Source organism: Anas acuta, chromosome 2 (genome assembly GCF_963932015.1).
Source record: "Anas acuta chromosome 2, bAnaAcu1.1, whole genome shotgun sequence".
In the NCBI taxonomy this organism is placed as follows: Eukaryota; Metazoa; Chordata; class Aves; order Anseriformes; family Anatidae; genus Anas; species Anas acuta.
Genome location: NC_088980.1, coordinates 93943765 through 93971628, shown reverse-complemented (window position 1 = coordinate 93971628; position 27864 = coordinate 93943765). Strand labels below are relative to the sequence as shown.

At 37.6% G+C, this 27864-nt stretch overlaps 1 protein-coding gene across 3 annotated transcripts in view; it reads left to right on the top strand.

Annotated features, from left to right (window-relative positions):
• ANKS6 (ankyrin repeat and sterile alpha motif domain containing 6) overlaps positions 1-27404 on the top strand; it is a 44085-nt gene extending 16681 nt beyond the window's left edge. Inside the window, exons 7-17 of one of the 3 annotated variants that reach the window (XM_068671233.1) lie at positions 5905-6106; positions 6668-6717; positions 7756-7959; positions 9423-9588; positions 10300-10469; positions 14003-14192; positions 15617-15733; positions 18340-18407; positions 19671-19787; positions 20706-20802; positions 26632-27404. In XM_068671233.1, coding sequence (XP_068527334.1) covers positions 5905-6106; positions 6668-6717; positions 7756-7959; positions 9423-9588; positions 10300-10469; positions 14003-14192; positions 15617-15733; positions 18340-18407; positions 19671-19787; positions 20706-20802; positions 26632-26681 — 1431 coding nt within the window. In that variant the 3' untranslated portion in view covers positions 26682-27404. The other 2 variants (XM_068671232.1, XM_068671234.1) reach the window with 2 other exon arrangements.
• The last annotated feature ends 460 nt before the right edge of the window (positions 27405-27864 follow it).

Here is a 27864-nt window from a genome sequence, read left to right as displayed (position 1 = left end):
AAAAACAATTTTGTAGTATTTGTTGATAAAGATTTAAATATGAGTACTGACATTGAATATTTTGACATATATAATGTTGGAATATTTGGTTGAAAAACATCAAAACATTACAGCATTTGCAAGTTAAGTCTTAAGCACTTTTTCAACAGAAGTATTCTATATAATTCTGTGTATGTGTGCATATGTGCAGATCTATAAAGCAAATACAACCCTCTCTTCCAAAATGGCTTAGTGCTTTATTAACTATTCTGTCTGATCAGGAGTATGTTACATATCTTATTCTCCATACTGAGAATAAACAGAGTAAAAATGATATTTTCAGAGTGACTGGGGTCATCAAACACATCTTGTTTTAGACCAGTGCGTGAGGAGAATGCACAAGTGAGGGATTTGTCCTTGGCTTTGTAGAAGTGGTGCTTCCATGTGGACAACTCCTCTGTGCTGAGCCAAGACTGTAAAACAAATTGCCCAGAAGGTTTCGGTGAGCTATTTATAGTGACTCAGACAGTACATAAATTTTCTGTCTAGGTCAGTGCAGATGGCAAAACGTGGAATCGCAGCAATGGAGGAATGAGAGGGAACTTGATGAGCCACCTGTCTTTATGTAAGGAGACAGAATGAATATGCCAAGAACATCCTTGACAAAGTTTCTGTTCTCTCTTCTCTCACTGTGATGAAAAAGGTCCATAGTCTAATATTGCAGCTGGTTCCACTGCTTGTCTGTTCCTACAGTCAGATTTTTTTTTCCCTTGGTATAAGCTAAATCTCTCTTGCTGCGTGTTAAGTCAATTGTTTTTCAGTTATCAGTGTCCACCTTCACCTTTATAGGAACTATATACATACATAGAAAAGATGGAAATTCTCTTAAATCTTTTATTTTCTATAATAATAATAAAATGTATTCACATTTCCTTGTTTGCAGACTTTTTTCTAAACTTCTTACTATTTCTAATTTGTCTGTATTAGTCTTAAGGTGAGGTGTCCAAAACAAGTAATGAGATTCTAACTAAGGTCTCAATATTACTTGGCAGGGTACAAAAGCTACTTTCACAGTCATGTATCTCATGGGGTGGTCAGTGAAATTTGCCATTTTCTTGCAGTAGTAAGACACTGTTGACCTATTCTTAGGGGACATATGCTTAGTTGGTGCTATGTTAGAACTCTGATTTTCTTTTTTCTTCAGTACAGCTGTTTTTCTTATTATTCCCTTTTCTGTATTTATACACTTGATTTCTTCTGCTTACATATGACCTTGCCCCCCCCCCCCCCCCCCCCCCACTAAATTCAATTCATCAGTGAATTGAAGTCAATTCATCAGTGTAATGACCTCCTGAAGTCAATTCATCAGTGTAATTTGGAGTATCTAAGGTGCTCACAAAACCGTCCAGATAGATGTCTTACACAGACTGTACAAAATTAATTCTGTTTCATCATTGATGTTGTTAACGACTATTTCCAAGCTCACGTTTCACACCGCTGAATATGCTCTACTCATCTTGGAGTAAATTGCTGGTAATTTGTCTGTTAATGTGTCTTTTGGTTATCATGCTTTTCCTCTCCTAATTTTACTAGAAGCATATTTTGTCATTTGTTCAGAGAATGGTACATGGAATATTGATAAAAGCTTTATTAATGTTAAGCTATGTTCCAGCTTCTTCTCCTTTCTGCCACTTCACCAGTTAGTCTGTCAGAGAGATTGATTTGGTGTGATTTATTCCCGACAAACCTATGCCAGCTGTCTTTTATGAGCTGTGAGTACATACAAAGTTTTTTCAGTGATGTCCTTTCAAGTTAGAGAACAAATCTTATGAGGAATGGTTGAGAGAAGTGGGGTTATTTAGCCTGGAGATAAGGAGGCTCACGGGAGACCTTATCTCTCTCTATCTCTTAAAGGAGGTTGTAGAGAGGTGGGGGTCAGTCTCTTCTCCCAAGCAACAAATAATGGGACAAGAAGAAATGGCCTCAGGTTATTCCAGGGGAGCTTTAGGTTGGATATTAGGAAAAATCTCTTCTCTGAAAGGGTTGTGAAGCATTGGAACAGGCTGCCCAGGGAAGTGCTTGAGTCACCATCCCTGGAAGTCTTTAAAATACATGTAGGTGATGTGCTTAGGGACATGGTTTAGTGATAGACTCAGTTATCCGGCAAAGTAACCTTGCTAGGTTGGACTTGATGATCTTGGAGGTCTTCTCCAACCTAAGTGATTTTTTGATTCTGTGACTTTAAATTAAGCTGATTAGTCAGTAGATCTTCAGATTTTCTTCTTTGGGGTAAGTGTGGTAATGTATTTGCCTTTTGCTTCTGTAATTTCTTCCATCCTCTTCACTTACCTTGAAGATAATATTGGTTCGGAGTTTGTGTTGTCTGTAATTACTCCAGGTAATCAGTTCTTTTTGTTTTAATCTGTGCAAGCTCATTTCAATAGTTTGTTAACCAGGCACATCACTAAGGGCAGATTGTGCCTGACAAATCTGCTGGCTTCCTACAGTGGGATCACAGCATTGGTAGATAGGGGAAGAGCAACTGATGACATCTACCTGAACTTGTTCAAGACATTTGACATGGATTTGACAGATGGACCACTGAGTGGGTAAGGAATTGGCTGGATGCTCGCACTCCAAAAGTCAAGGTCAACAGTTCAATGTCTAGGTGGAGATCAGTGATGACTGGTGTTCCAGGTGGGACCAGCACTATTTAACATCTTTGTCAGTGATGTGGACAGTGGGATTGAGTGCACCCTCAGCAAGTCTTCTGATGGCATCAAGCTGTGTGGTGTGGTCAACACACTGGAGGGAAGGGATGACATCCAGAAGGACCTGGACAGGCTTGTGAGGTGGAGCTGTGCAAACCTCATGAGGTTCAACAAGGCTGAGCTCAAGGTCCTGTACCTGGGTAGGAGCAATCCCAAGCAGAAATATAGGCTGGGTGGAGAATGGATTGAGAGCAGCCCTGAGGAGAAGGACCTGGGGTGTTGGTTGACAAGAAGTTCAACATGAGCCAGCAATGTGTGCACTTAAAACCCAGAAAGCCAAACAAATTCTGGGCCGCATCAAAAGAAGTGTGGCCAATAGGTCGAGAGAGGTGACTCTCCCCCTTTACTCTGCTCTCGTGAGACCCCAACTTTGATTATTGTATTCAACTCTGGGTCCCCAGCACAAGACAAACGTGGAAGTATTAGAACAAGTCCAGATGATGGCCACAAGTATGATCGTAGAGCTGGAGCACCTCTCCTACAAAGACAGGTTGAGGGAGTTGGGGTTGTCCAGCCTGGAGAACACAAGGCTCCAGGGAGACCTTACAGCGGCCTTCCAGTACCTAACGGGGGCCTACAGGAAAGCTGGGGAGGGACTCTGTGTCAGGGAGTGTAGGGATAGGACAAGGAGTAATGGCTTTGAACTAAAAGAGGGTAGGTTTAGCTTAGATATTAGGAATAAATTCTCTACTCAGAGGGTGATGGAGGCACTGGATCAGGTTGCCCAAAGAAGCTGTGGGTGCCCCATCCATGGAAGTGTTCAAGGCCAGGCTGGATGGGGCTTTGGGCAGCCTGGTCTGGTGGGAGATATCCCTGCATATTGCAGGGGGCTTGGAACTGGGTGGTCTTTAAGGTCCCTTCCAACCCAAACCGTTCTGTGATTCTGTGTGGTCGATGACTGTTTTCTCATCCTTTACCCCTTTTACTTAGAGGTTCACTTAGGAACTAAGAAGTACTTTGTTTCCCACCATTTTCTGGACTTGGAAACAAAGTTGCATCCTTAGTGTATGCAAAGATCTTATTTCCTCTTTCCTTGTTGCCTGTGCTTTTTCAGCAAACAGTGCCCTCAATGTCAGCAGCAGAGCAGTGTAAATTATCACATTCAGTTTCTTTTTTAGGATAAAGTTGCTTATAAAGTTGTTTTAAGACACAGATTTCCAGTGCTTCCCCAATTCTTTCTTTTCTAATATTGTTAAAAGTAGATAAGAGATTTCTCAAGTGGCAACGCCTCTTTTCTGTTTTCTGATACTATTGCATTCTCCCATCGTTGCTAGATCATAACCTTTTGACAGATGCTGTTTTAACCATGGATGCATTTTTATTTGTCTTTTTCAGTCTAGCTTAAAGCCCTTTGTTCTAGCTTCTATCTGTCTCTCATGTGCAAGGTGTATGGATAGGCTGCAACTTCCTGCAGCAACACGCTGGATGCTCCACAGCTCAGACGACCCTACTCTGATCACAAGAAGATAAGATGAGCTTCTCTACCAGCTTTCCTTCTGTGCCAGAGAGTAGTAGAGGACTTTGTATGGTAGTGTAGTGGCTGCACCTACTCCATGTTAGGTACTTCGTGGTAAGAGCCTATGTTAGCAGATCAGAAGCCTATAAAGAGTAGCAAAGATGAGGGGAACTGAGAATTGATCTTTTTGCCCAGTGAAGCTAGCTTGTTCCCGTAACAAGCAAATGACATTGTACAATCAAGTTCTTTTGTAAGATCACTGTTCTCCATATTAATACTAGATGGATTTTTGTCCTTTCAGTTCCTTTTGGAAGGTGAATAAATGCTGAACTATGTGGTTTTTACTGCTTTCTCGGAACTATTTGTCTCTCTTTTTCCACCAGCTCTTTGTTGATGAAAGTAGTGTATATCTTTATTAGTTATGACTCCAAAGAGATAGAGAGGTCTGAGGACTCTGTCCATTAGTAATGCTCTGAGCAGATTTAAAATCTTTTTAATGATCATCTGCTGGAAGGATTGAATTATGGAGAGTAAGTTTGCAATTTATATTACTTAGTTCTGCTCTGTGACAGTTAGGAAGAGATAAATCAGAAAGCAGTTCAGAAATGTTAAATGTCAGGGAGAGAGGGGAATATATATGGTGGGAAGGAATGGCTAAGAATAAAGAGTAAACAAGGAAAGTATAGGTCTGGGTTGGGTATCTTATAAAGCAGCCTTGATGAAATATCATCATTTTAAAATATCTTTTTATTTTTATTTTTATTTTTTTTAAAGTGTTCCAGAAACCAAAGTAGCTTTACTAAGAAATAGTCAGGACATATTTAGAATCTTGACTTATTAACCTCCAAGCCACATGATGTTTAATGGACTGCCTGCATGGGTTTTCTTAATATTGACTTAGAAGTCTTGTATAGTCTGGAGAAACGTAACAGGAAAAAATGTAATCATCCTGAATACTCGAAGCATCTTATATCATCTGCCTGCAAAAATACAGAAATTTATAATCTGTTTGCATAAATTCTTAAGCAAAGCTCAGACAATCGCTGCATATACAATACCTATATGGGTGGAAGCTGCAGGTGCAGTAGTCCTTAGGCTTGTGTTGTTTTCACAGCTGGTCTTTCTTGCCTGTCAGTCTATAGTCTCTCCAGTCTGAAAGGGTTTAATTTTATCTGTACAGCAGCACAATATGTATTGCGAATCTTGATTCTGATAGGAATGCTATTAGAACTCTTTTAGTTTGCCACCAGTTTTTAAAATCTTAAGGAGAGGCTTTCGCGTGGGTCTGATAAACTTTTGTGAATGCCTCTAAAAAGAAGAAAACATGTATGCCAGTTCATTGATGTCAGAGAGTGTTGGACAAGTTGGAATCTTATTGTAAGATTAAGTAATTGCCATGTAGCTGCAAAAAAAAAAAAAATCCCACTCATATTGTCCTAATGCTATTATCTAACTTGACTTTCTAGATACAGTAGAAAAATATTGTAAGCTTTTTGCCAAATGAAACATAAGGAGAAAGGTGAATCTTACCTATGCAATCCATGGGGAAGGATTCTGTTGATGATTGCAAACCGTTTTAACATTGCTTTTGTAGTTTCCCTGTAAAATTCCTTCATCACTGCAGTAAATATTACTTAATTGTACTTTTCTTTTCCTTTTTTAGTTGGAACTGATTTTACTTTTTCCTTCTCAATCTAGTCTTGGTGGAGCAGGATGTCCAATCGATTCCGCAAGCTGAAGCTGACTCAGACGTTGCGCCATGGGTTTTCTTCCAATCAGTTTGGGCCTTTTCCTGATGGGCCTGAATCTTCATTAAATTCCACCATAAAAGCACCACAGAGTGATACAGACACCTCCGGAACCCCTGATGCTCCTACAGCTTGGGTCACAAATAACAAAGGTAGTGGTAAACCCAGAGTTGTCTGATGGGAAGTGAACTCTCATGGGGATAGTCAAGATGATATCAATTCTAATTTATTGATTTAGTGTTTGCTTAATTTAATAGAGCTGAAAAATCACATCATGTATCTGTACTGAACACCTGCAACATCATTTCAGCAGGAAAATGCTAATGTAGCAGTGTTACTGTTCTGTAGCAAGCACCATTAAATTTGACAGGAGAAACAGCTCAATCAAAATCATTAGTATTCTTGATGAACTTATTTTTATAGTGACAACCAGTTTGTGTTAAAAAATAAACCTGAGACAAAAGATCAGAAAAAAACAAGTTGCAAAGCACATCTGGTGAAATTATGCTCTCTGTGCAAACCCCCTCCAGTTTGTGATGTGAAATAAGATTATCAGCTTAACTTTAATTTAGGTAACTGAAAGTCTCAGTGGAAAATTTGCTTGTGTGTGCTCATAGGGGATACAGCTGTTGAATGTTTGAAAACAAAAGCTGTCATTGAGAATAAGAAGCAGGGGCATGTAGACAATAACATTTCATTTATGTTTTTTTCAGGTGTAAACACTGCAAAAGGAGGGAAGAATGATGAACTGTTGACAACCATGGTATGTTGCAGTGCTCTTGGGATCTTCAGTCCAATTCATAAGATCATACAGCTACATGTTTCTTGTTAGTTTTTGTTTTTTAACCTGCTGTCCAAGTAACCATTAAAAAGAGAACTATAAGTTGTTGGTAGTCACTAAACAGGAACTGACAAGCTGTGGTACATCTGTAGTTCTGTAGACTAGTAAGTACCTCAAATAGTACAGTATGGCAGCTCTTGGGAGATCCTTGCTAGATACTTTTTTCACATAAAGTTTTCAAGAACTTTTTTTAAAGAGCAGTCTATACCTTTGTACGAACAGTAATGAATTAGTAAAGTAGATTGAACAGCTAATGAAGTATGCTATGAGGGAAACATCGAGCACAGTGCAATGTGAAAGTGAGAAATCATGGAGGAAACCATGAAATACTTAGTTTGGGATGTGTGCTTATGTTATTCTCTTTCTACTTTTGTTACACTGGAGCGTTAAGTTCCCCCACAATTTACTCCCTGGAGATGTCAGTAAGTTTGGCTGTTGATTTTTTTATGTGTTCTTTTACAAAGATTGAGCAAATATTGATATGACTGACTGACAGAACTCCAGGGACCCAGTGTCATTTTTGTTGTTCTCTTCTTTTTTCTGGAGAATACACATAGAGCAGGAACAAATATTTGTTCACTATTTCTAGGTGTCTTATCTAGGAATTCAGAGTAGACAACCTTACCAAGCATCCTGTTTGTTATTTCGTTGGAAACTACTTGTTAACATTCCTGCTAAAATGACAAGAAAGGAACAGCTTCTGTCACTTAATGAACTGTGTTCGTTGCATCAAATGAACGAGCTTGTTCACTGGTGCCAGTATGAACACTGGATGTGTCTGCTATTATGTATTGTACATCTTCACAAATACTACTTTTATATTTCATTTCCATTTATTTTTTTTTTAAATGCATCTGTCTCCATCTTTTTATTTGATTTTGAAACTACATCATTAGCTCCCAATTAGCTTTCTAAGAAGAGTTTCTTTTCTTTTTTCTTTTCTTTCTTTTCCTCTCTCAGTTGAGAAGTAGTGCTCCATTTACCAGGCTGCCCAGCGATAAACTGAAAGCAGTGATACCCCCTTTCTTACCACCCTCGAGTTTTGAGCTTTGGAATTCTGACCGAACACGAATCAACAAAGATGGCAAAGCTGAACAGATGAGAACTGCCTGGCCACAGAGAGTGATCAAGCACGATTTTAACAGCAGTGGGAACTCTGATGTAGTAAGTAAACGAAATATGTGAAAAAATACCATGTATTATAACGTCCAGGGCATGCTGGCTGGTGAGTCATGCTGGTTTTGTGTTTAGACATTATTTTGAACCCATTGTCACTAGTAATGGCTTGTCCTTTTAAGATCTCCTGTCTAAGAAGAATATATGTCTCTGTGGAGGGAACATAAATAGGATGAAAGGTCTCTATAAAATAAAACTACTTGTTTGCTGTAAACCAGAATAATGTCTAGCCATAATGAATTTGTTGCAAACTGCTGAAGTGACAACTGGTTCCACCTATACATTTTAGTTGCCAAGGTAGGTGCAGTCATTCTAGTGTGGCAGAAACTGCTCTGCTTTTGAAGACAGCATGGGGGAGAAGAAAAGAATAGAAAATTCTCAATTTTTAGGACCTGAAGGGAAGAGAAAAAACACTGGTGAGCTATATTGTATATGAAAATACAATGGCATAATATGCTGAAAGGGTTAGTATATGACAAAACAGTAGCAATGGTGATCACATTGGCTTGAAGACGTACAGACTCAGTACAAATAGTGTAAAAGGGGGAAAAGTCTGAATAAAGTCTAATTTTTATAGAAGGAGCTTGCCTGATCCTGATTTTACTTTTTTTTTTTTTCCTTTTTTTGTAGTGAAAACACAAAACAAAAGGAAAATACCTTGTTTTCAGGAAGCAAAACAACTTTGACAACCTTTGCTTTCATAGTTAGTAGGAAAAAAGAGGTCTTGCTTCCTTAATTACGACTCTTAAATTGAAGGTTGAAGAAGAGTTTATATTACTAGTCCAGAATTGTATTTCTTGTCAGTTATAGAAATGGGACAATAAAGACATTTTAGTAGACGTGTGGAGAAGGCAATTGATAGATCCCAGGAAGGTAAAGTTTGGTTCATCATCTGGAAAGGATAGCTGTAGTAAATGATTGTAGGAAGATGATTGTAAGTGGATAGTTGGGTCCCATGAGGAGCACGTGAGGAGCAGGGCAAGTAGAGGAGAACTAGCCATGGATCCCTCTGTAGGGAATGTAGGGGAATGTGTAGGAGAAAGGAGAGAAATGTAGTAAATCTGTTCTGTAAAATAGGAGGAACAAACCAAAAAAAGGATTCTGCATGAAAGAAGCTTTACACGTGATTTTTTTTGCCACTGTTCATAATATTTCCTATACTGTTTCTCAGGTGCATTGCACGTACGCACATTTTATGTTGGCCAAAGGTTAAGGAGAATTAATCTTCTTTTTTATATCTTCAATGAATGACATGATATATATTCAATGTTACATGCATTTATATAACTACATATATTCAATACATTATATATGTTTTTATAAATTTATTTGTAAATGTAAGATAAGATTATTTTACAGAGAAAGTTTCTGAACTTACAGTAAATAGTCATTGAATTTTTTTTTGTTGTTTTGCTCAAGTAAGAAAGATAAAAATTATTTTTATTTTTCAGATGTCTGTTAGCAAAGGTACAAGGCCAGTCAAATTACCAGCATTTGCAAGAAGACCTGCATCTCCTTCAAATTCCAACAACTTCAACCATTCTCCCCATTCTTCTGGTGGATCCAACAACATTGCAGGAATTAACAGGCACGGAGGAGAACTGCATAACAGATCAGGTACGGTGCTTCCCTTGTTTTTAATACAAAAGTCACTTGAGTGTGGTTCACGCAAAAAAAAAAAAGGTATTTCTCATGATTGTAGAAGAAATTAAACCTCTTTTGAGGGCTTGTACTGCTGCATAATCAAAACTTCTATGAACTGTTGGAACAGGACTGAAGTTTGGATACAAAGGGAACAAAACCTTGTATGTAAGGGATATGTAAGGGAACAAAAACCTCACATCTCACACATTAACCCCTGTCTCAGAGAAACCTTGTTGATTTTACTGAGTCCACCAGTGGTGAATTAGGCATATACGTGTTCATTGCTGTGTGTATTTCATGGAGCTTACGTGTGTTGCTTGCTTTTTTGTTTAAATTAAAAATATTTTTTAATTAAAAAACAAGGGGTAAACATTGTATCTGCCATTGTATTGTCTCTGTAAAGAGATACGGTGAGGCAATTCATGAAATATATCCAAGAGTATGAAAGTCAACTATGTACATGCTTGTATAGGCAAGACTGGCTCCTGGTTGAATCTTGTCTCATTTGCTGACAGTTGCTGAACAGATCTGAGCCTTGCTGTTCTTACATGTATTTATGTTCTCTTATTTAGTGCAGTCTGTTTTGAAGAGGAAATGAGTGGTGAAGAAAGGCAAATTGAGGATTAACAGACTTTTAAAGATGATGGTCTCCTTGACGCTGTGTTTGGATTCTTTTTTCCTTAGGTGGCAGTGCAGATAATGTTTTGTCTCAAATCGCAGCCCAGAGAAGAAAAGCAGCAGGCTTACCTGAACAGAAGCCCAGCCAACAGAATAGTCCAGTCCAGCCAACTCCTTCATCCACCCAGTCTGATTTGCAGTGTGCTCAAACTGTTGGCAATGGACATGTAGTAAAGGTACAGATGAATGCAATTTTTTCTACTTCTAAATTGATTTATTTTAATAGGCCATTCCTCAGTCATTGGTGATTCATAAATACAACTGCATGACATTGCACAGCCTAAAATGAATGAATAAGCTGCTACAGTAGTGGAAACTTTTCAGCTCTACAAACCTTCCTTCTCATTACAAATTCTCGAAAGGTCAGACATAATAAAATATGATTTTGGTTTATTATTATTTTCACGCTCTTTTAAAAGCAATAAATGTAATACTTAGGGTAAATGTGTACTATGTTTCTTATGACTTCTTCCTATGGCCCTGACTGAGTCCAGCATTTTTACATGTTATTTAATCCTGAGCTTTCCTCTGAAATGGTATAGCTAGTTTCCCTCCAAAGGCACAACCTGAGTGAAGAACGTGAGATTGTGTGTACTGGGATCTGTCCACCCCAAAAGTATGCATGTATTCATCCATGAGGTGTTATTTTCAAACAGTATGAGCATTCAGTTCTCATAACCAAAGCCAGGTTTTGCTCACGAATGCAGGCTACGTTATCTGTGCTGAATTTCCTGTGAATTTCCTGAAATGGCTTTGCCCTCATGACCTGCCCGTTTATTTTTTTTTGTGTGTGTACTTTGAAGCTAACAGCTGTATAGTGCAAAACTTTAAAGGGTAAAGATCAAAAATCTTTACTCTTCACAGAGACAAATTAGAGAGTAGCATCGTTACAGGAGATGTGGATTTCACTATCATGAAATCTGTCTGTTGATTAACATGGGGCAAGTTTAAATTTCAGAGAGCAAGAGGAAGAAAGCACGACTCAGGGTTTTAGTACTAAATTCTGGTATTCTGCAAATGGTAGTATACATGACCAAGAGCAAAATTTCTCTTTTTTTTTTTTTGGTTATGGAATCTCTAAACAACCCTTTATTTTGTTTTGTGTTCTTTGCATTTGTTTGTGACATTTTTCTTAGAGTTGTGCCTCAAGAAACAAAAATGGCCATAATACAAAATTACTACCTTTGCTATCTCATTCTGTGATGTCTTATATGGCAACAATAAACAAAATATATATTTAATAAGTTAAATTCAATGATAAATGAAGTTACAAAATAGTTTAGTGATTTAATAAGTGAAATTTCTGGCAAACAATGGTCAGAAAAAGAAAAGTGTGCAACTGCTGGCATCAGAATGGTTTTCATGAACAGTCACTTTGTCTCTGATTTGTCAGCCCTGATTCTAAAGAGACTACAAGTCACTTTTCAAAGATGAGATTGGGAGCTACAACTCTGCTGGACCCCAGAAGCTATGGACTCATAATCTTTTCTCCCTTCTACCCACATAACTGCTCCCCAGGTTATAAATGATCTGTCTCTTTCCTTCCTGTAGACAAAGCTACTTCATTATCCTTTTCGCTCCCTAAAGTCTCCTCTACTGAACAGGTACCATGTGCTTTTCCTTTCAGAGGTGGTCTGACCAATATATTTCTAATTAAACTCCCAGCAGTTGCTCTCAGCTCATTTTAGCTTGGAAATAATTTCAGAAAGTTGGTATGCCCAAAAAACGTTACTACATTTTTTTTTCCCCTGATTATATTAGCTAGCCTATTAAGAGATAATACCTGTTCCTGTAACTTTTGAGCTGCAGATCTTAGGACCTGTTATTACAGCAATGCTGCCAGTAAAAAGTTTAATTACTATTCCCACTCACAGTAGAAGACATTAGATAATAGGGGATAGAGAAGTAGAGAGCAGTGATGCCCTATAAATCATCTTCTGGGAAGGCAGTTCATCATACTATTGAAATTTTTTTTAAAATAAAATTGATGCCTGTGTGTTGGAAAGGCAACAATTCTTTCAGTGCTTTTTGCTGAGATGTCTAGATGAAGTTCAGTCTACCCATTGATTTAAAAAAAAAAAAAAAAGTAGTGAATGTGGATCTCAGTATAGATGTCCAGAAAATAATCTCAGACATGATACACGAACAAGAGTTCTCTGTTGGCAGTATGCAATTGCACAGGGATCCACACTGGCTGCAAGAGCTTAAGCAAGCTACTTTTTGGTTATAATAAACAGCTTAAGTGCTGGAAATTTAGCACCCATATCCATTGTGGAAATGCTTGAGCCCTCCCGTTAAGATCATGCTGTCTAAACTTGGAAATAACTGATCTAAAAAGTGCTGTGATGTTACACTGCTCCATTTGCAAAAGCTGTTCATGAGGGTATAGTTTGTACAAGCCTTAAACAAGAGAAGCAAAAGGCTGAGTAACAATTTACAGAGTGATTTAATTTACATAAACGCAGACAATGCACCAAAGAAGGAAGAACATTTTAAAACACAAATGTAAAATAATAGATTACAGAGAAATTTGGGAATGTATCAAGGGACAAAACATAAAAATGAGCTCAGTGTTCTGCAGAAACCTCTCAAATCTGTATTGTGCTTCTAGTCAAATGCAGGGACTGAGGACATAGTGCATTGTGGTGTAGGACAGAGTAATGGAAGAATGCTACAAACTTAAATTAGTTTTATCTTTTTAATCTGCATCTCCTTGATTAACTAGAAATGCTCCCTTTATGCCACAGCACAGTAGCAAAACTTAGAGAGCCAGGAATCACAGTCTCTCTCTCCTTCTTTCCTTGTTACCTACCTCAGTGTTTTTCTTATGTCTATCTTATAGCATCCTGACTGACAAAAGTATTTTAAGTTAAACTCTGAATTCAAGAATCGAGGAGAAAATCACATAGACTTCTCTTTAGGTCATATAGTGCAAACATCAAAATGTTTGAAGTGGTAGGTAGATCTAGGAATTTAGGATGTGAGTTACATTAACTATTCTTTGAAAAGACTGATGTACCTACATATGTTTGGTGTGTGTTTTTTTTAAACTCATTTATAATTCACTAATTTTCCCATTTCCATGCCTCCACATTTAATTAAGTATCTGTAAAATATTAATAAATTTGGAGTCATTTAACTGATGTTGGGTAATATCAAGTTTAAATATTGATTGGAAACTTTCATTCTAGTGAAGCAAGGTGTTTAAGTGCACCTAAAACTTGGTTTATGCTTGCTACTTATTTCTGTTAATCTAACATGAAGTGTTACTTTAAAATATCATCTGATATACTTTGAGAAGCTTTAATTGAGAGTTTGATTAAATTTCTCAACGAAAAAGACCTCTGTTCTGTTGACCTGAGTCAAAATAACTTCAGCTTTTATACAGAGTAGTTGTAATGCTTATATATGGAATTGTTTTATGAAAAATAATTTTCTTATTCCTAAATTGCAGCCTTAATGCATGTGTTTGCCTTCATGAGTTTGAGGGACTAGCTCTTCTAGGGACTGACTTAGGATACGTCAATGTTACTCCAGTTATTTCAATATAGATCAAGCAGATACTTCTAGTTGTGAATACGTGCTCTGCAGAAATAATATGAATCATAAATAATATTGAAGCTTCATAAATAATATTGAAGCATCATATATAGGTAAACACCTTTTTTCTACTTTTTTATTCATGAAATGATTATATCATTACCTATAGCAAAAACTGGAGATGAACAAAAGACCTCCATCTGGGACTTCATCTACATCTAAAAGCACATCACCAACTCTCACGCCTTCCCCATCGCCCTCCCCGTCTCCTAAGGTTCACAACGTGGAGTCGTCTCTCTCTTCTTCTCACAGACAGGCCAAGAGCAACGGTTCCAGCAGTGGTACTATTACAGAAGATGGTGAGTAGGTCTCTGTAATTACATTTATCAAGAGCACATAGTGTTTAAAGCTGTAATTGTACTGGATTATTGTTTATCAGCATGAGAGTGAGAGTTGTTTTCTTTCTAGGAAAAAATACTTCAGTGTTTTCTGATTTGGGATTGACATTCCATCAGTAGCTGTGTCTATTTATCTTCCAAAAGCTGTGATCTCTTCCATTTAGAGGGAGATATTTACCATCTCAAAGCTAGCATAGAGCATGTAGGTAGGCCACTCTTACAGCACATCCTTTCTCTCCCCTCTCCCTCTACTAAGAGGGCTTAAATCCTGATTTTCCACTCTACTAAGGGTAGAAAATGTACGTTCTCCAAATTTGAAGTGAAAATATATTTTTAATGAATTCGGTGAAGCACATCGTTACAGAAATACAATTTTGTTTCATAACAATTCATAGGTACACGTATCTGCTTTTAAAAGCTGTATTGCTTTTTATTTTTTTTTTTTTTGAATTGCAAAACGTAGCCTTATTTTGACCTTTCATTTTAAGTCACTACTTTTCCAGTGAGATTGCTGCCTTTTAATTTGAAATTTTAGATCTAAATTACATTTATTTTAAAAAGCCCTCTTACCATATTGGAAACAGGATATCAATTACTTCATTTTTTTTTTCCTCCTGTAAACATTTCAAAAAAGCGAGAAAAATAACATGACTCAGAATCTTTTAAATAAGAAATGTGGGCACCTTTTATCTAGTTTCTGCAAGAGGCACTTTTCCTATTTCTGGTGGGTTTTGCTTGTTTTTGCAAGTGTCAGGATTGATTTTTATTTTCATTTATTTTAACTTTGTACTGGCACTGTACTTCCTTGTAGTTGACACTAAAAGGAGGTGGTATTTGACCCATTTTCTGTCCTCTTATCATGGCTTAGCTGTAACATATTGTACTGGCTGCTGGAGAAAATCCTTTCACATTTTAGTGCCATTTTATAATGATGGCTTGATAACATAAGAGTTGTCAGTTTAGAAATATATAAAGGGAAGAGAACTGGTTCTTGGGAATTGGAAGGGGAATTCTCCAACCTATCAGCTGTTACACTCTCCCCTTGAGAAGCAGGGCTTTATGACTACACCGCTAGTGCCGCGATACAGTGAGTTTCCTCTGTAGCAGAAGTATAGGTTGTCAGGAGCCTAAGTAGTTTGGGGTTCACTGTGCTTGTGACTTTCATACTTGAGTGGTCCTTTAATTCAAGGGCTTTTCTTACTGTGAGTTTATTTAGGAGCAACAAGTCAGAAGCCCAGCAGTTATCAGTAGAGTAAGTTATGCAATGTTAAATTTCTTTTTATTTCAAGAAAATTTAAATTAATTTTCTAATTCATTTTCTCTGGTTATCACTGTGAAGGACCAGTAGGCAGCGTGGTTCAGAAGTGCGCATGGTTTCTTTTTAGGCAATCAGTTGGTGGACCATCAACAGCTTTTCCCTATTCTGAGAACCAGTGATGTAGAGAATCATGAAAGAAGAAACCATGTGAGAGTAAAAGGAGGCTGTGAAAACTTGGAGAAAGGTAATCTTACCCTACTCCTATAGAATAGTACTAATAGTTGCTAAAAAGGAGTAATGTGGCAAAGCTCCCAGAACCTTTATAAAGACGTAGGTAGGGAGAGTAAGTATGGGTATAGGTTAAGTAAAGCAAAGATTTTGTGAAAAAGCGGAAGTGAAACATTATGCAGTGCAGGATATATAAAAAAAATAAATAAATAAATGAGAGGATTCTGGGGTTGTTCAAACTTAGTGTATAATACAGGAAGAGGGAAAGAGAAAAAGAAATCCTGAAAGGCCTACAGTTGAAAACGTTGTCTAAGTTTGTGAAAAGTATTAGAATTACAGTTTGTTTATCAAGAATTGTAGAGTTGTTTGGGTTGGAAGGGACCTTAAAGATTAGCTATTTCCAATCCCCTGGTTACGAGAGTTGGCCTTCTTGGCTGCAAGCACTCACAGCTGGCTCATGTTGAGCTTTTCATCCTCCAGAACCCCCAAGTCCTTCTCTGGAGGGCTTCTCTCAGTGAGTTCTCCAAGTCTGTGCTTACATCTGGGATTGCCCCAACCCAGGTGCAGCACCTTGCATAGACTTGTTGAACCTCATTAGGTTCATGTGGACTGACTTCTGAAGTTTGTGCAAGTCCCTTTGGATGGCATCCCTGCCTTCTGTTGTATCGACTGCATCACACAGCTTGGTGTCATCTGCAAACCTGCTGAGGGTGCACTCGATCCCACTATCTGTTGTTCATAAAGATATTAAACAATACCAGTTCCAGGACAGACCCTCTGAGGGACACCACTCGTCACCGGCCTCCATTTGGACATAGAGTTGGCCACCACTCTCTGTGTGCGACCTTCAAGACAGTTCCTTACCTACTAAATGGTCCCTGCAATTGAGGGCAGCTCTTCTGCTCCTCTTGAGGTCTGTTTGGGTGTAAGCTTCTGCCTGGGGAGGTTGTGGCCCCTCCATTAGGGTTTCAGCCTCAGCCCAGAAGTTGTGGTGGATGGTCACCATTGTTGTTTCACTAGAAGGCTTCTTCCAGTTGCTCCCAGAATAGAAGAAAGCGACTGGCCACTCTGTGATATTATTTATGACAGCAAGTCTCTAGGTTTTAAAGATCCTGGAATTTTCTTCCAGCCTAAAATTTAAGCACACCAGTGTGCTGAAAAGTGAGAAGGGTAGCCAAGCTAAGAAGAAAAAAAGTTGATAATATATCCGAGGGCTTCTAATCTAACTTTTATTTTGTTTCTTTAAGATGGTATTTTTCATCAAGCTGTGTGAAGTTCTCTCACTGCATTTTTACAGCTGGCTATCTTTTCCCATGGACTAACCTCAGTTAGGGTGCTAAAGCTTTTAGCCTGAAACCATGTCGACCCTTACAAATCATGTTAAGCATACCAAACAAATTGGCCTTGAGGTAAAAAGCCAAACTCTAGCAAAAATAAGACTCAGCTGGAGTTATCACTTCAGTTTTCTGTGAGCTTTTCTGTGTGAACAAGGAGGCTTCCAGAATGCTGAACAGAAAAATGTGTTCATCTCAAGATACCTGATGTCTTTTGTGAAGCTTAGAGAGTGAAATTCTCTTTCATGTTTCTACTGGGGGTGAAAGAAATAGGACAGTCAAAAGTCAAAGAAGTGAAATAAACAAAAGCAAAATTGGGAGTGGAATGGTGATTATCTTTACAATAAATGTGAGTTTATATAGAGTATATTTAATATCGTTTTGTGCTGTAATGTTTTCATTCACGTTCTTCGTTTTGACTTTGATTCTCTCATTCAGTTGATCACTGGTGATACTGTCAGGAGTGAGGGGGAAAATGTTAGTCAATTGTGACAGCAAAGTGATAAAAATAAACAGGATCCTGAAGTGAGAGAGGTACTGTGTAATTAAGAGAGTTAATGGCAGGTTGTTCTAAAACTGCAGTTGTCTTTTGACTGTCTAATGACATCTTAAATGTGTGTTAAGAATTGCTATCAGGTTCTCCAACTTCTAATTTCCGTGCTCTTTGAAAGGAAACCCAATATCCAGTGCTGTTATCCTGGGAAAGTAACCTTATGGAACTTAAATTCTGCCCAAGCTTCATCTTAGCTGGACTAAAGCTATCTGTGTTTAATACTGGATGCCAGGTACTTGAGGCGGAGAGGTTCGGATATACCCTTGTTATATCAGGGTTTTGAATGAGTGACTGGGTAGTTGCTTGCATTACATCTTGCCTTCCTGGATCATGATACAGAAATTCAGTTCAGTGCCTGCTTGAGGAGTTTTCTGTATAGACTGTGTGATCTGGGTCAGCCATCTGGGGCCAAGCACCTACATTTTAGACATGAAAATGCGTAAGTTTCATGTGTACATTTATTTAAGATCCTTTTTATGAGGAAGAAGAAAAAAGGATGCAAAAAAAGAATTTTATCCTAGCAAGGTACAATTAGATAGAATTACAGTGTATTGAAGTAGGTGAGAACACAACAATATTTTTACTTCTGATCCAGAGTAAATGTGATCGGACTTTTGCTGTCATGTGTCATTGTGTGAAATATATCATTTAATAATATGCCCTTAGCAGTTAGTTAGTGATCTCTTCAGAGATCACTAAAATTGATCTTTTCTGACCCTTGTTTTGTTTTTGCAGATGAGCTGACTGGCATCCTTAAAAAATTGTCACTTGAGAAATATCAACCTATTTTTGAGGAACAAGAGGTAATTAAAAAAAAAAAAAAAACCGTTTTAGGAAAGTATGGTGCAATACGCATTGCATTAGAATTGTGATCCAAATTATCAACTTTGAAGTTGTACAACAATTTTTGGCTGAAGGACCTTGAAACATGGATCAAGTGGTATTTCTGGAGTTCTCCAGGAAACTGCAAGTATCAGTGTTCTTTACAGCGAATTTACAATTTTGTTATAGATCGATGCTTCAATTTTTTCTCCTTTTTTTTTTTTTTTTTTTTTTTTTTACATCCTGATTTCTCTCTTTCTGTCTGTATCCAATGGGCATAAAGACTTTATAGGGCACACTGTATCATTCCTGGAATCACAGCGGGAACCTTCCTTGCAGATGGAGAGCAGCAGGGTGCGAGTCACTGAGATGGCTGCTTTCTCTTATCTGCTGTGAATAAGCAGGAGATTTTTGGGAAAGCTAAGCATCACTGTAGATGAGACCCATGACAGTGACTTGCCTGAAGGATGGAATTAGAAGACACATTACTGAAAATAAGTAAAAATAATTCATTACAGTGTTTAAGGCATTATCAGATATGAGTAATACCTGTATGTTTGGTTGTTTGAAGGCAGAGGGCAGTGAATAGACATGTAATAGATTGCCACTGCTGTGGAGTTCAGGATTCAGCACCGTATAACAAATTCTTTAGCTGCTTCACAATGCACTGGGCTTATTATCCTTCCCCTGAGTGTTAGGGAAGAAATCATTTTGTAGAAACACTTCTGTGTGTGAAGTTTGTATCAATATGAAGTTTCAGATGTTTGTTTTTATCACAACTTTATGGATGTTTCGATATAGCATAAACTCATATATGAACAAACCCTAAGTTTTCCTCAGGAGACACTGGAAAAGTACACATAAGACTCTGAAAATTGAAAAATGCTTTTAAAAAGTAGAGAGAAAAACTGTTGACTTATCCAACTAACAGCTACAGTAAGGAGAGGATTTTTTTTTTTGGAGACTATATTTTGTATTGACTGTGCTTTTCTAAAAACAATATAATCTAGGAATGTTTAAAATCTGTTATTGTATTATCGTAATTAGCTGAATTATTAACAGCTGATTTAAAACCTAAGAGCACAGTGGAAAAGTGGGTACCATTTGGTGCTGGTAATTCATTAAACATTTTTGTTCCACAGTGTTTCCAGTGAGTTTATACAACTTACTAAAAAAAACAAAACTGTCCTTCAATAACGAATCGGTGCTTAGATAAATACTATTTTTTGCTTCTTCATATGCAGGTGGATATGGAAGCTTTCCTTACTCTTACTGATGGCGATCTGAAAGAGCTGGGTATTAAAACTGATGGATCAAGGCAGCAAATTCTGGCAGCTATTTCTGAACTGAATGCAGGAAAGGTTCGTTTTGAAGTACTGTGCTTAGTAAACTAATTCAAGGTTTGTTTGTGTTGTTAATTCAACATATATTTGAAAATTCAGTTGCAGATGTTAGATAGAAAAGCTAAACAAATGTTTTCCAAACAAAACATTTAATGTATTTGGTTAGTTGAAAGCACATTACTTTGTGGTACTCCCTGTTCTTTTACTAACTCTTTCCTAGTTCAGTAATTGTACAGTTCTTTTGCAGAGTATTGACAATCATATGAGAAGCTAACTCTAACACGAACATCGGTCCTGTTACAGTTAGTGAATGTTGATTTCAGTGTCACTAAAAAGAATATAATGAAAAAGGTCTCCTTTTTGATTTTTTTTTGTGACTATATAAGTAGCACTTATCTGATTCCTTATATTTTTGAAGCCATTTAATTTTATATTCACAGTTACTAATTTGAGGAATAGTGTAGAGTAAGGAATATTTGCATCAGAGAGAGATTATGGACTGGAGCATCTCTTCAATTACACCTGCTGACACTGCTCAGCTGCTTTTTAAGTTTCAAGGTTCATTTTCTCTCCATGATACTGGAAACTCAAATAAACAAAACATAAAGATAATTCCACCAAGTTAAAATTAAAAGCAGCAGGTGATAAGACTGAAAAACAAAACAAAAAAAAAAAAACTTGAGGAGGTGGGTGATGTTCCATGCTTTATAGGCATAGAGAATATCCTGAAAATGCTTCTACTGCTGTCTGGCAGTTTCAGGAAGATGACTACAAGGCTTTCTACATATCTGGGAGGTAAGGATTTGTTGTTCTTCCTCGTAGTGCACTGTGACTCTCTGGGCATAGAAACGCATATTTTCATATCTTTTTATGAACTCATGATAAAATAATTTGTAAAACAGAAATACTTCATTTTAATTTATTTTATTTTCACAGGGACGAGAGAGACAGATTTTACAAGAAACTATACACAACTTCCACTCTTCCTTTGAGAGTAGTGTTAGTAACACACGACCTCCTGGTCATTCCCAAAGTAAGTAGCACCTGGCATTAATTGAACAATATATGAGCGCTTCTAATTAATAATTGCTAGAGGACAGAATGTGACAAATGAGCTAGGGAACCACTATCTGGGTTAATGATTGATGCATGTCCATCTCCTTTGCTGAGACTGTAGAGAAGATTTCAAGGTAAAGAAGTATCTGAAAGATTTTATGCACACATCAGCATTATCTGAAAGGAGAACAAGATATTTGTTCTGCATTTATTACTACTGAACACAGAAAATGGATATAAGTGTAGCAAACTATAGCATATGATGAAGGGCAGCAGTGGGAGGTGAGTTTCTGTATGATACATAGTTTGTTTTTGCATACTGTTCATATAAGACAGTTTTCCTTGGTATAATCAAGTAGATTCAATATGATTGAGGTTTGCAATTTAGTATACTGGCTTAAATGGCTATCTTAATTATGTATTTGTGTGTGTATATATTTATTTTTATATGTAATATTTTCATATGATTACCTATAGTAATATATCTATAGTATAATATAGAAATACATATAGTAATACAATACAGTAATACATCTATTCCAACCATCGATGTTAATTGCTAGCCACTGTTGGAGAATAAACTGCATTTTAAAATGCAGCATCCATAATCAAAATGTAGATCTATTATCAAAATGTATAGAAAGGTGTTCCTGACCCGCAATGAGTGAATACATTTACTACAGTCACACCTAGATATAAAAGCCTTAAACCTGCCCTAGCAACCACCTGAGTCAAAGGCAGATAGATCTACATCTGTTACTGAAGATCATTCCTACCAGCATTTCTGGATCTGTGTTTGGGGAGGAACAAGAAAACCATTGAATGGCCTTGAGAAATTTACCTTCTTAGGTACTTCTTACTTTCCTTCAGCTGCTTATTTTGAGGTTTGCATCCATGCACACAATTGCTCCACTCGTTTAGTGGTTATGGTAAATAACATTTGAGCAATTGTATGCTTTGGTATGCCTAAATAATGAGTGTCAGTCCCAGTCGTTCCAGTCTCAATCAGCTGAATGTCACTAGATCTGTGAAAGCAGGTGCAAACCGTAGGTCTCACTGCTGTCTTGGTGAAAACTGGGCATTGCTGGGGTAGTTAGGCTACTTTTTCTCTGTAGTCTGCTTGGCTGAACGCCACTGTCAGGTGTCACTGTATGCATAGTGCAGCTTACTTCCCATTCTCAGAGCAGTCATCCTTGTGTGGGAACTTCTGGATGTTTCTTGATAACATCCCAGACTTGAAGAGCCTCTTCTGTAGGTACTGCTGGGTGAGCAGAAGCTGATATTTGGGGTTTGGTAACATGCTGCAGTGAACTGGAATTACTCAAGAGCTGAAGAAACATACAGATGTAAAGTGTCTCCAAGCAACTTGTTGGTGCCTTGAAGACAGCTAAAAAAAAGTAATGGTGGTCCAGAGCTGGTTAGAACATCCTTTTGTATGAATTGAGGCAACACTTGCTCCTGCAGACCAATTGACAAGATGCTGCAAGGAGGCTCATCAGAGATCTATCTTGTGGGTTTTTGTGTGTGAGAGCTTCATGAAGTAGATTTGGCTGAGAGACAGCAACAGGAGCACTAACAAAGGAGGAAGAGGAAAAGTGCATATAGATTAATGAAGTTTCTGCACCAGGTAAGCTGCTTTTTATTGTAAAAAGTAGCAACGGGACCCTTATGCAATTTCTGGAACTTGAAGTGATTTCCAGAAATGTGTAATATTTTAGAACATATGAGCAGCTGTACTGAATCAGATCCAAGATTCATACAGCTGTGTTTGGCTATTTCATCTGGTCTTATTTGACATTTGTGTTGAGAGCTGCTTGCTTTCATTTGTTTTGAACTTGCCGTGTCTTTTGTTCATCCTACCAGATCAGAAGATACAGTAGACAACTTGTTTCCTCTTCACTGCCTCCATGCCACTGATGGTTTTTCAGATATCTGACATTATTCTTCAGTCATATATTTCTTTTTTTTTTTCAGATTGAAGACTTTCATAGGCTGCTTAAGCATTCCCTTTGCTATAGTTGTTCTATCCTCATTTCATTTCCTACTATATCCTTTCAGACTTGAAGATACCATAAAACATTCAAGATGTAGGCATGCCATTAATTTACACATGATACAGTCATTGTTTTTCAGCTGTCTTCTCGGCTTTCAGTTCTCTTGCCCTTTCCTGTTTTTTTCTAGTACTTGGCCTTTTTTGGCTACAATAGAAGACTGAATTGGTCCTTATTGGAACTGTTTGTTACAACCCAGATCATCTACTGAGTGTGAGCTCAGAGATTATCATTTTATATAATATGCCTTGCTTCATGCTAGTTCATTTTTATCAAGTTTTGTCTGCCACATTGTCTGGTCAATGATGTCTCATGAAGTCCTTTTTCCAGTTTTGTTTTTGCCTTTGTTTTTATTTACATGGATAACTTAAGAAAATTTGTCGCTTGAGTCTACCTGCCTTTTTCCAAGTCATATGTCGAATATCCTGAGTCCTCGTGCAGATCTCTGTGAAATGCTACTGGTGAATCTTTCCACCATGGAAAATTACTATTTACTCCCACCTTCTGTCCTCTGCTTTCTTGTTGCAGGAAGAACAGCCGAAGTCATGACATACACCAATACAGTCAGATCATGCTCCCTCTTTATTACCCGAATAGCCTGACTTTTATAGCAAATCTAGCAGGGGTGGATAGTGTCTTACACAAGATTATTGGTTGAAAGCACTCTGACAAAACACCTGCAAGAAAACAACCCCCTTGTGATTAGCAGTCACATAGATCTTGTCCTGGAAGCCAGCTGCTGGCAACAATATTTTTAAATCTTCGATTGGGTGATAAGGGAACATTGTTATGTCAACTCCTTGTAGTCATCCTGGTAGCTTGGCTTGCTCAGGTGCAGCATGTCATGGCCTCCTTGCTGTTTCAAAAATTCCTCAGCACTTTCTAACCTGTTAGTTATCCATGCAAGATATGTTTTTACTCTGTGGCTTCTTCATTGTCTTAAGAACCAACCTTTGGCCTTGTGAAATAAAAATCCATGCATCAAGTGGATCTCTTTTGTCTATGAGGTTGTTGGTACCTTCAAAGAATTCCATTAGGTTGATGAGGCAATTCTTTTCCACAAAATTTCAAATGTTCACTATTTCAATTCTTTGTCATAGTTCATACTAATCTGCCTCTAACTACTGTCATGTCTGTGGTCGAGGTTTCCCTGGATCCACTGGAACCCTTAGAAAGATGAGCATCAATTCTCATTTACCTGGCAATTTAAACAAGAACCTGCATTTGGAACTCAGCAGTTCAGCTGCTTAACCACTGAGTCCCTCTAGAACCTTTGGCTTAAGAGATTTGATACTTGCTTTGTGCTTTTGTTTAACCAATACTTCAGGTTAAGATACCTTGGAGTGAGTCCCACATAAAGAAGGGTTCTGAAATGGAAACCTTCCCAAGCTTTTCCATTGTGTATACATTTACCTTTTCTGATGTGAACGTAATTTCCTAGCTTTTATTACACTCTAATCATTGGATGGCATCATGGCATCTGTAACAGGCTGCCTTATCTGATGTGTTTGAAAAATATGTGAAATTTTTATGCTTTTTGCATGGTCCATAACCACCGGTTTCTTAAGAAGTCTTTCTAGGAGCCTTTCTGGGCATTTTGTGTATGAACACCATTAGCAAGAAAGCCACCTGATGATTCTCCCTTTCAGAAAGCCAGATGTAGCTCATAGGATAATAATATCCTGCTCTTCCAACTGTGTCAGTGTCACTGTTTCATACTTATTACTGTGATTTCCTCAATATGTTGAGTAATTTTAAAAGCTCAGTACCTAAAATGAATTGGCTGCAAGTATAGCTTTGCCTTTATGAAGTTTCCAGCCTTTAGGGATGTAAAGAAGGTAATGAAATGAGATTTGAACGTACCCATAAGGCTCAGAAATGAAAAAGCAGGAGAAAAGAAACTTAATTTCTCACTTTCTAGGGATGTAGCTTATAATTCTGGGAAGTCTGCAGACTGACTACCATCACCAAACTCATGACTCTGTACAACTTCCCCACCCTTCCCACATCAGCAGCTTCATTTTTCCAGTTAGCTGCAGTTCCCCAGAAAACACCCCCTTCCCAAAGCCTGGACTCAGCACCTCTACTGCTGCCACTGGGTTAGGAGCTCATCAGACCTGCTTCAAGACGTCAGGCAGCAGAAAAATAAAAATGTCTATGTGAACATTTCTGGGATGGAAAAGAGAAGAGCAGTAATTATTTACATTTACACTTCTAAGAAAGCATTAGAAGAATAAAAAAAAAAAAAAAACAAACAATAAGCAGAAGTAGTAAAAGCAATACCATCAGAAGTAAAGGCTTGATCATGTAACTAATTTCACACAACAGGTTTGTTTAGAGAAGATTCTGCAGTTTCTTAATATTTTTTGGCAGTTCAAACTCAATTACTAGTTGGTTGTATCCTCAGCTACCTTCTGGTTGAGCAGCTCCTTCTGAGGTCATTGCTTCTGAACTCTATGATAGTCGCCACAAGAACTAGTAGAAAAGTTGTCAACTGTATGTTGGGTTTTGGCAGCTGAGCTACTTCAATTATAGTAAGGTTCACTGTGGGAAGAGAGATTACTTTGTATGTCAGGTTCTGTGTCACCCCTGGGGCTGGCAGTGAGATGATTCTCCTTTGCAGAAAACAATAGGCATTGACATATATTTGTTTTCTGTCAGAAGGATATTGAGACTTAGCTGCTGCCAATGATACGAGGTTAGGCTGCATGTCCAGGCTGTGAGAGCTCCTTATTTAAATCATTGCCTGAACTGCATAAGACAAATGACTGCTCTACCTGTAAGTAATGCAGTGGCTACTGGACCCGTAAGCTGTAAGGATTTGGAGCACTGCAGTTCTCCCTATTCTGAACAGGCAAAACAGAACTTGCACAGAGAATGTTGCCTTTGTGTCTTTTTTAGGGGAAAGTAATTGGTAACCTTCAAGAAATTCTGCTGATATGAACTAATTGCAAGTGTGAACATCATGGAGTTTTTGATACTTTGGTAGTTTCCAAGGGGGAAAAAAAAATGTAATGCTGTTCTCATAGCAGGCAGGAATTAAAGGGAATACCCTGACGTTGGGTAGTGGCACTGAACAAAGGGAGGATGTAGGTACTGGAAGAATAAGTTGAATGTTCTGCAGATGCCGGTTAGATGAAGAAAAACTATGCCTATGATGAAAAAGGAATATGGTGCCATTCAATCTGTGATTAATGTTATTTTTTTGCAGTAATTCTGATCTTGCAGTTTCACTTTACCTAATATTTTATGTTGCATATTGATACATACTTACACATACATATCTGCAGATAAATATATAGGTATTTACAAAGATGTGACAAAAAAGTAGAAGAGAGTGGGGAGTGATTTATGTATTTGCTTTCCACTTCTGAATTCAGAGTCATAAATATCAAATAGAAATTATCCAGAGGAGAGAAGTAGAGAGATTGCAGAGTAAGACATAAGAGCAAAACCAGTATAGACTTGCAAATGGAAAGGTACACACGGAGAAAAGAGAGATACTGGAAAGGTTAATGGCAGCAGATGACCTTTTCACCCTGGTTTTGATTTTTCATATGTTCTCCGTACAGGAAAGGGCTTAGGATGAGTAAAGTGAATTACAGGGTCAAGTTTTTGGAGTCTGATATAACAAGATAAAGAAATATGAACCTGTTTGTGGTAATTGTGGAATTAGTCTGTCTTCTTTGAGTAAAGCTGTGAGTCTTGCTGGCTGTAGGTAATCAGATTTTATTCTTATTTTTTTTCTTTTACAGCACCTGGCTGCTCTATAAAACCACAAGAAGCTGTTGCTACTAAGAGGTAGCTACTGGAAAAAAAAAAGGATTTTGTTCTTACGGTGAAGTCTGGGATCTTGCTGATTCAATCCCAGTATAGAAATGAAAATTTGAAACGTTAGTCCTAACTGCACCTATACAGAACTTTCTGAAGTAATATCGTTTATAATTCCAATGCCACAAAGCATCAAAGGAAGTAATAAAAAGATTGCTTCTGCAGTTCAGCTTACAAGTTGAATTGTTCAAGGCTTCATTGGTTTGGATTTGAGAAGAACAAAGAAAAGCAGGAAGAACGAATGGCCATATAAGATTCATGTTTTCATCCTACTTTTTAGTGCCTATAGCTGAAGAACCCATAGGAAGCCTATGTGGGCACAGTCAAGAAGAACGGGAGCACGGAAGAAGGAATGAAAATCACCATGAATGAGAGCTTCTACATGGAGAAATACATAGCTGAATATGCCTCTGTTGGCTGAATATAGCCAAAAGAGTCCAAGTTGAAAATACAATGGCTTCATGAGGAGGAGTCTAAAGGAAAAGCAATGCTGCGTTCTTCAGTAACTAAAATACACTTTATCTACTCAATATTAAGAAGTTAGAACAGCAGTAAAAGTAAACACAAAATACCTATTTGTAAAAATAGCACTTTATTTAAGGAACTGCATAATCTGTCACTGATATTTAAACATAAATAGTATTAAAGTATTTTATATTGTTGATCCGTTGTTTTGAGAATAAAACCATTTAACTGATGTTGTCTGGGTTTTCTGAATAGTAACACTAGCAGATCTTCAAAATATGTTTGTTTGTTGTTGTTGTTGTTGTTTTTTTTAACTTTTATGTTTGAAAGGATTAGTACAGTAATTTTTGCTTTATATATATATATATATATATATATTTTTTTTTTTTTTTAATTGAGCAATTAAAGTATAAGTAACCAGAAACCTCTGATACTATTTTTGTCTGTTTGAAATCTCACAAGTCCATTACTTGACCACTGTTTAAAGTCATTGTGAGTCAGGGGGTACTTAATGCAGGCAGAATCCAGATCTTGGAACTCCAATGCAGGGGAGTGATTTCAAATAATTCTCTACGCATCTAAAAATTCCGCCTTTCTCCTTCTCACTGTACTGGTTTTGGCGGAGTTCAGCAAAAATAGGGATAGAAGTGGGTATAGTGACAAATAGAGGCAGCAGTGGCAGTGAAAGGAGT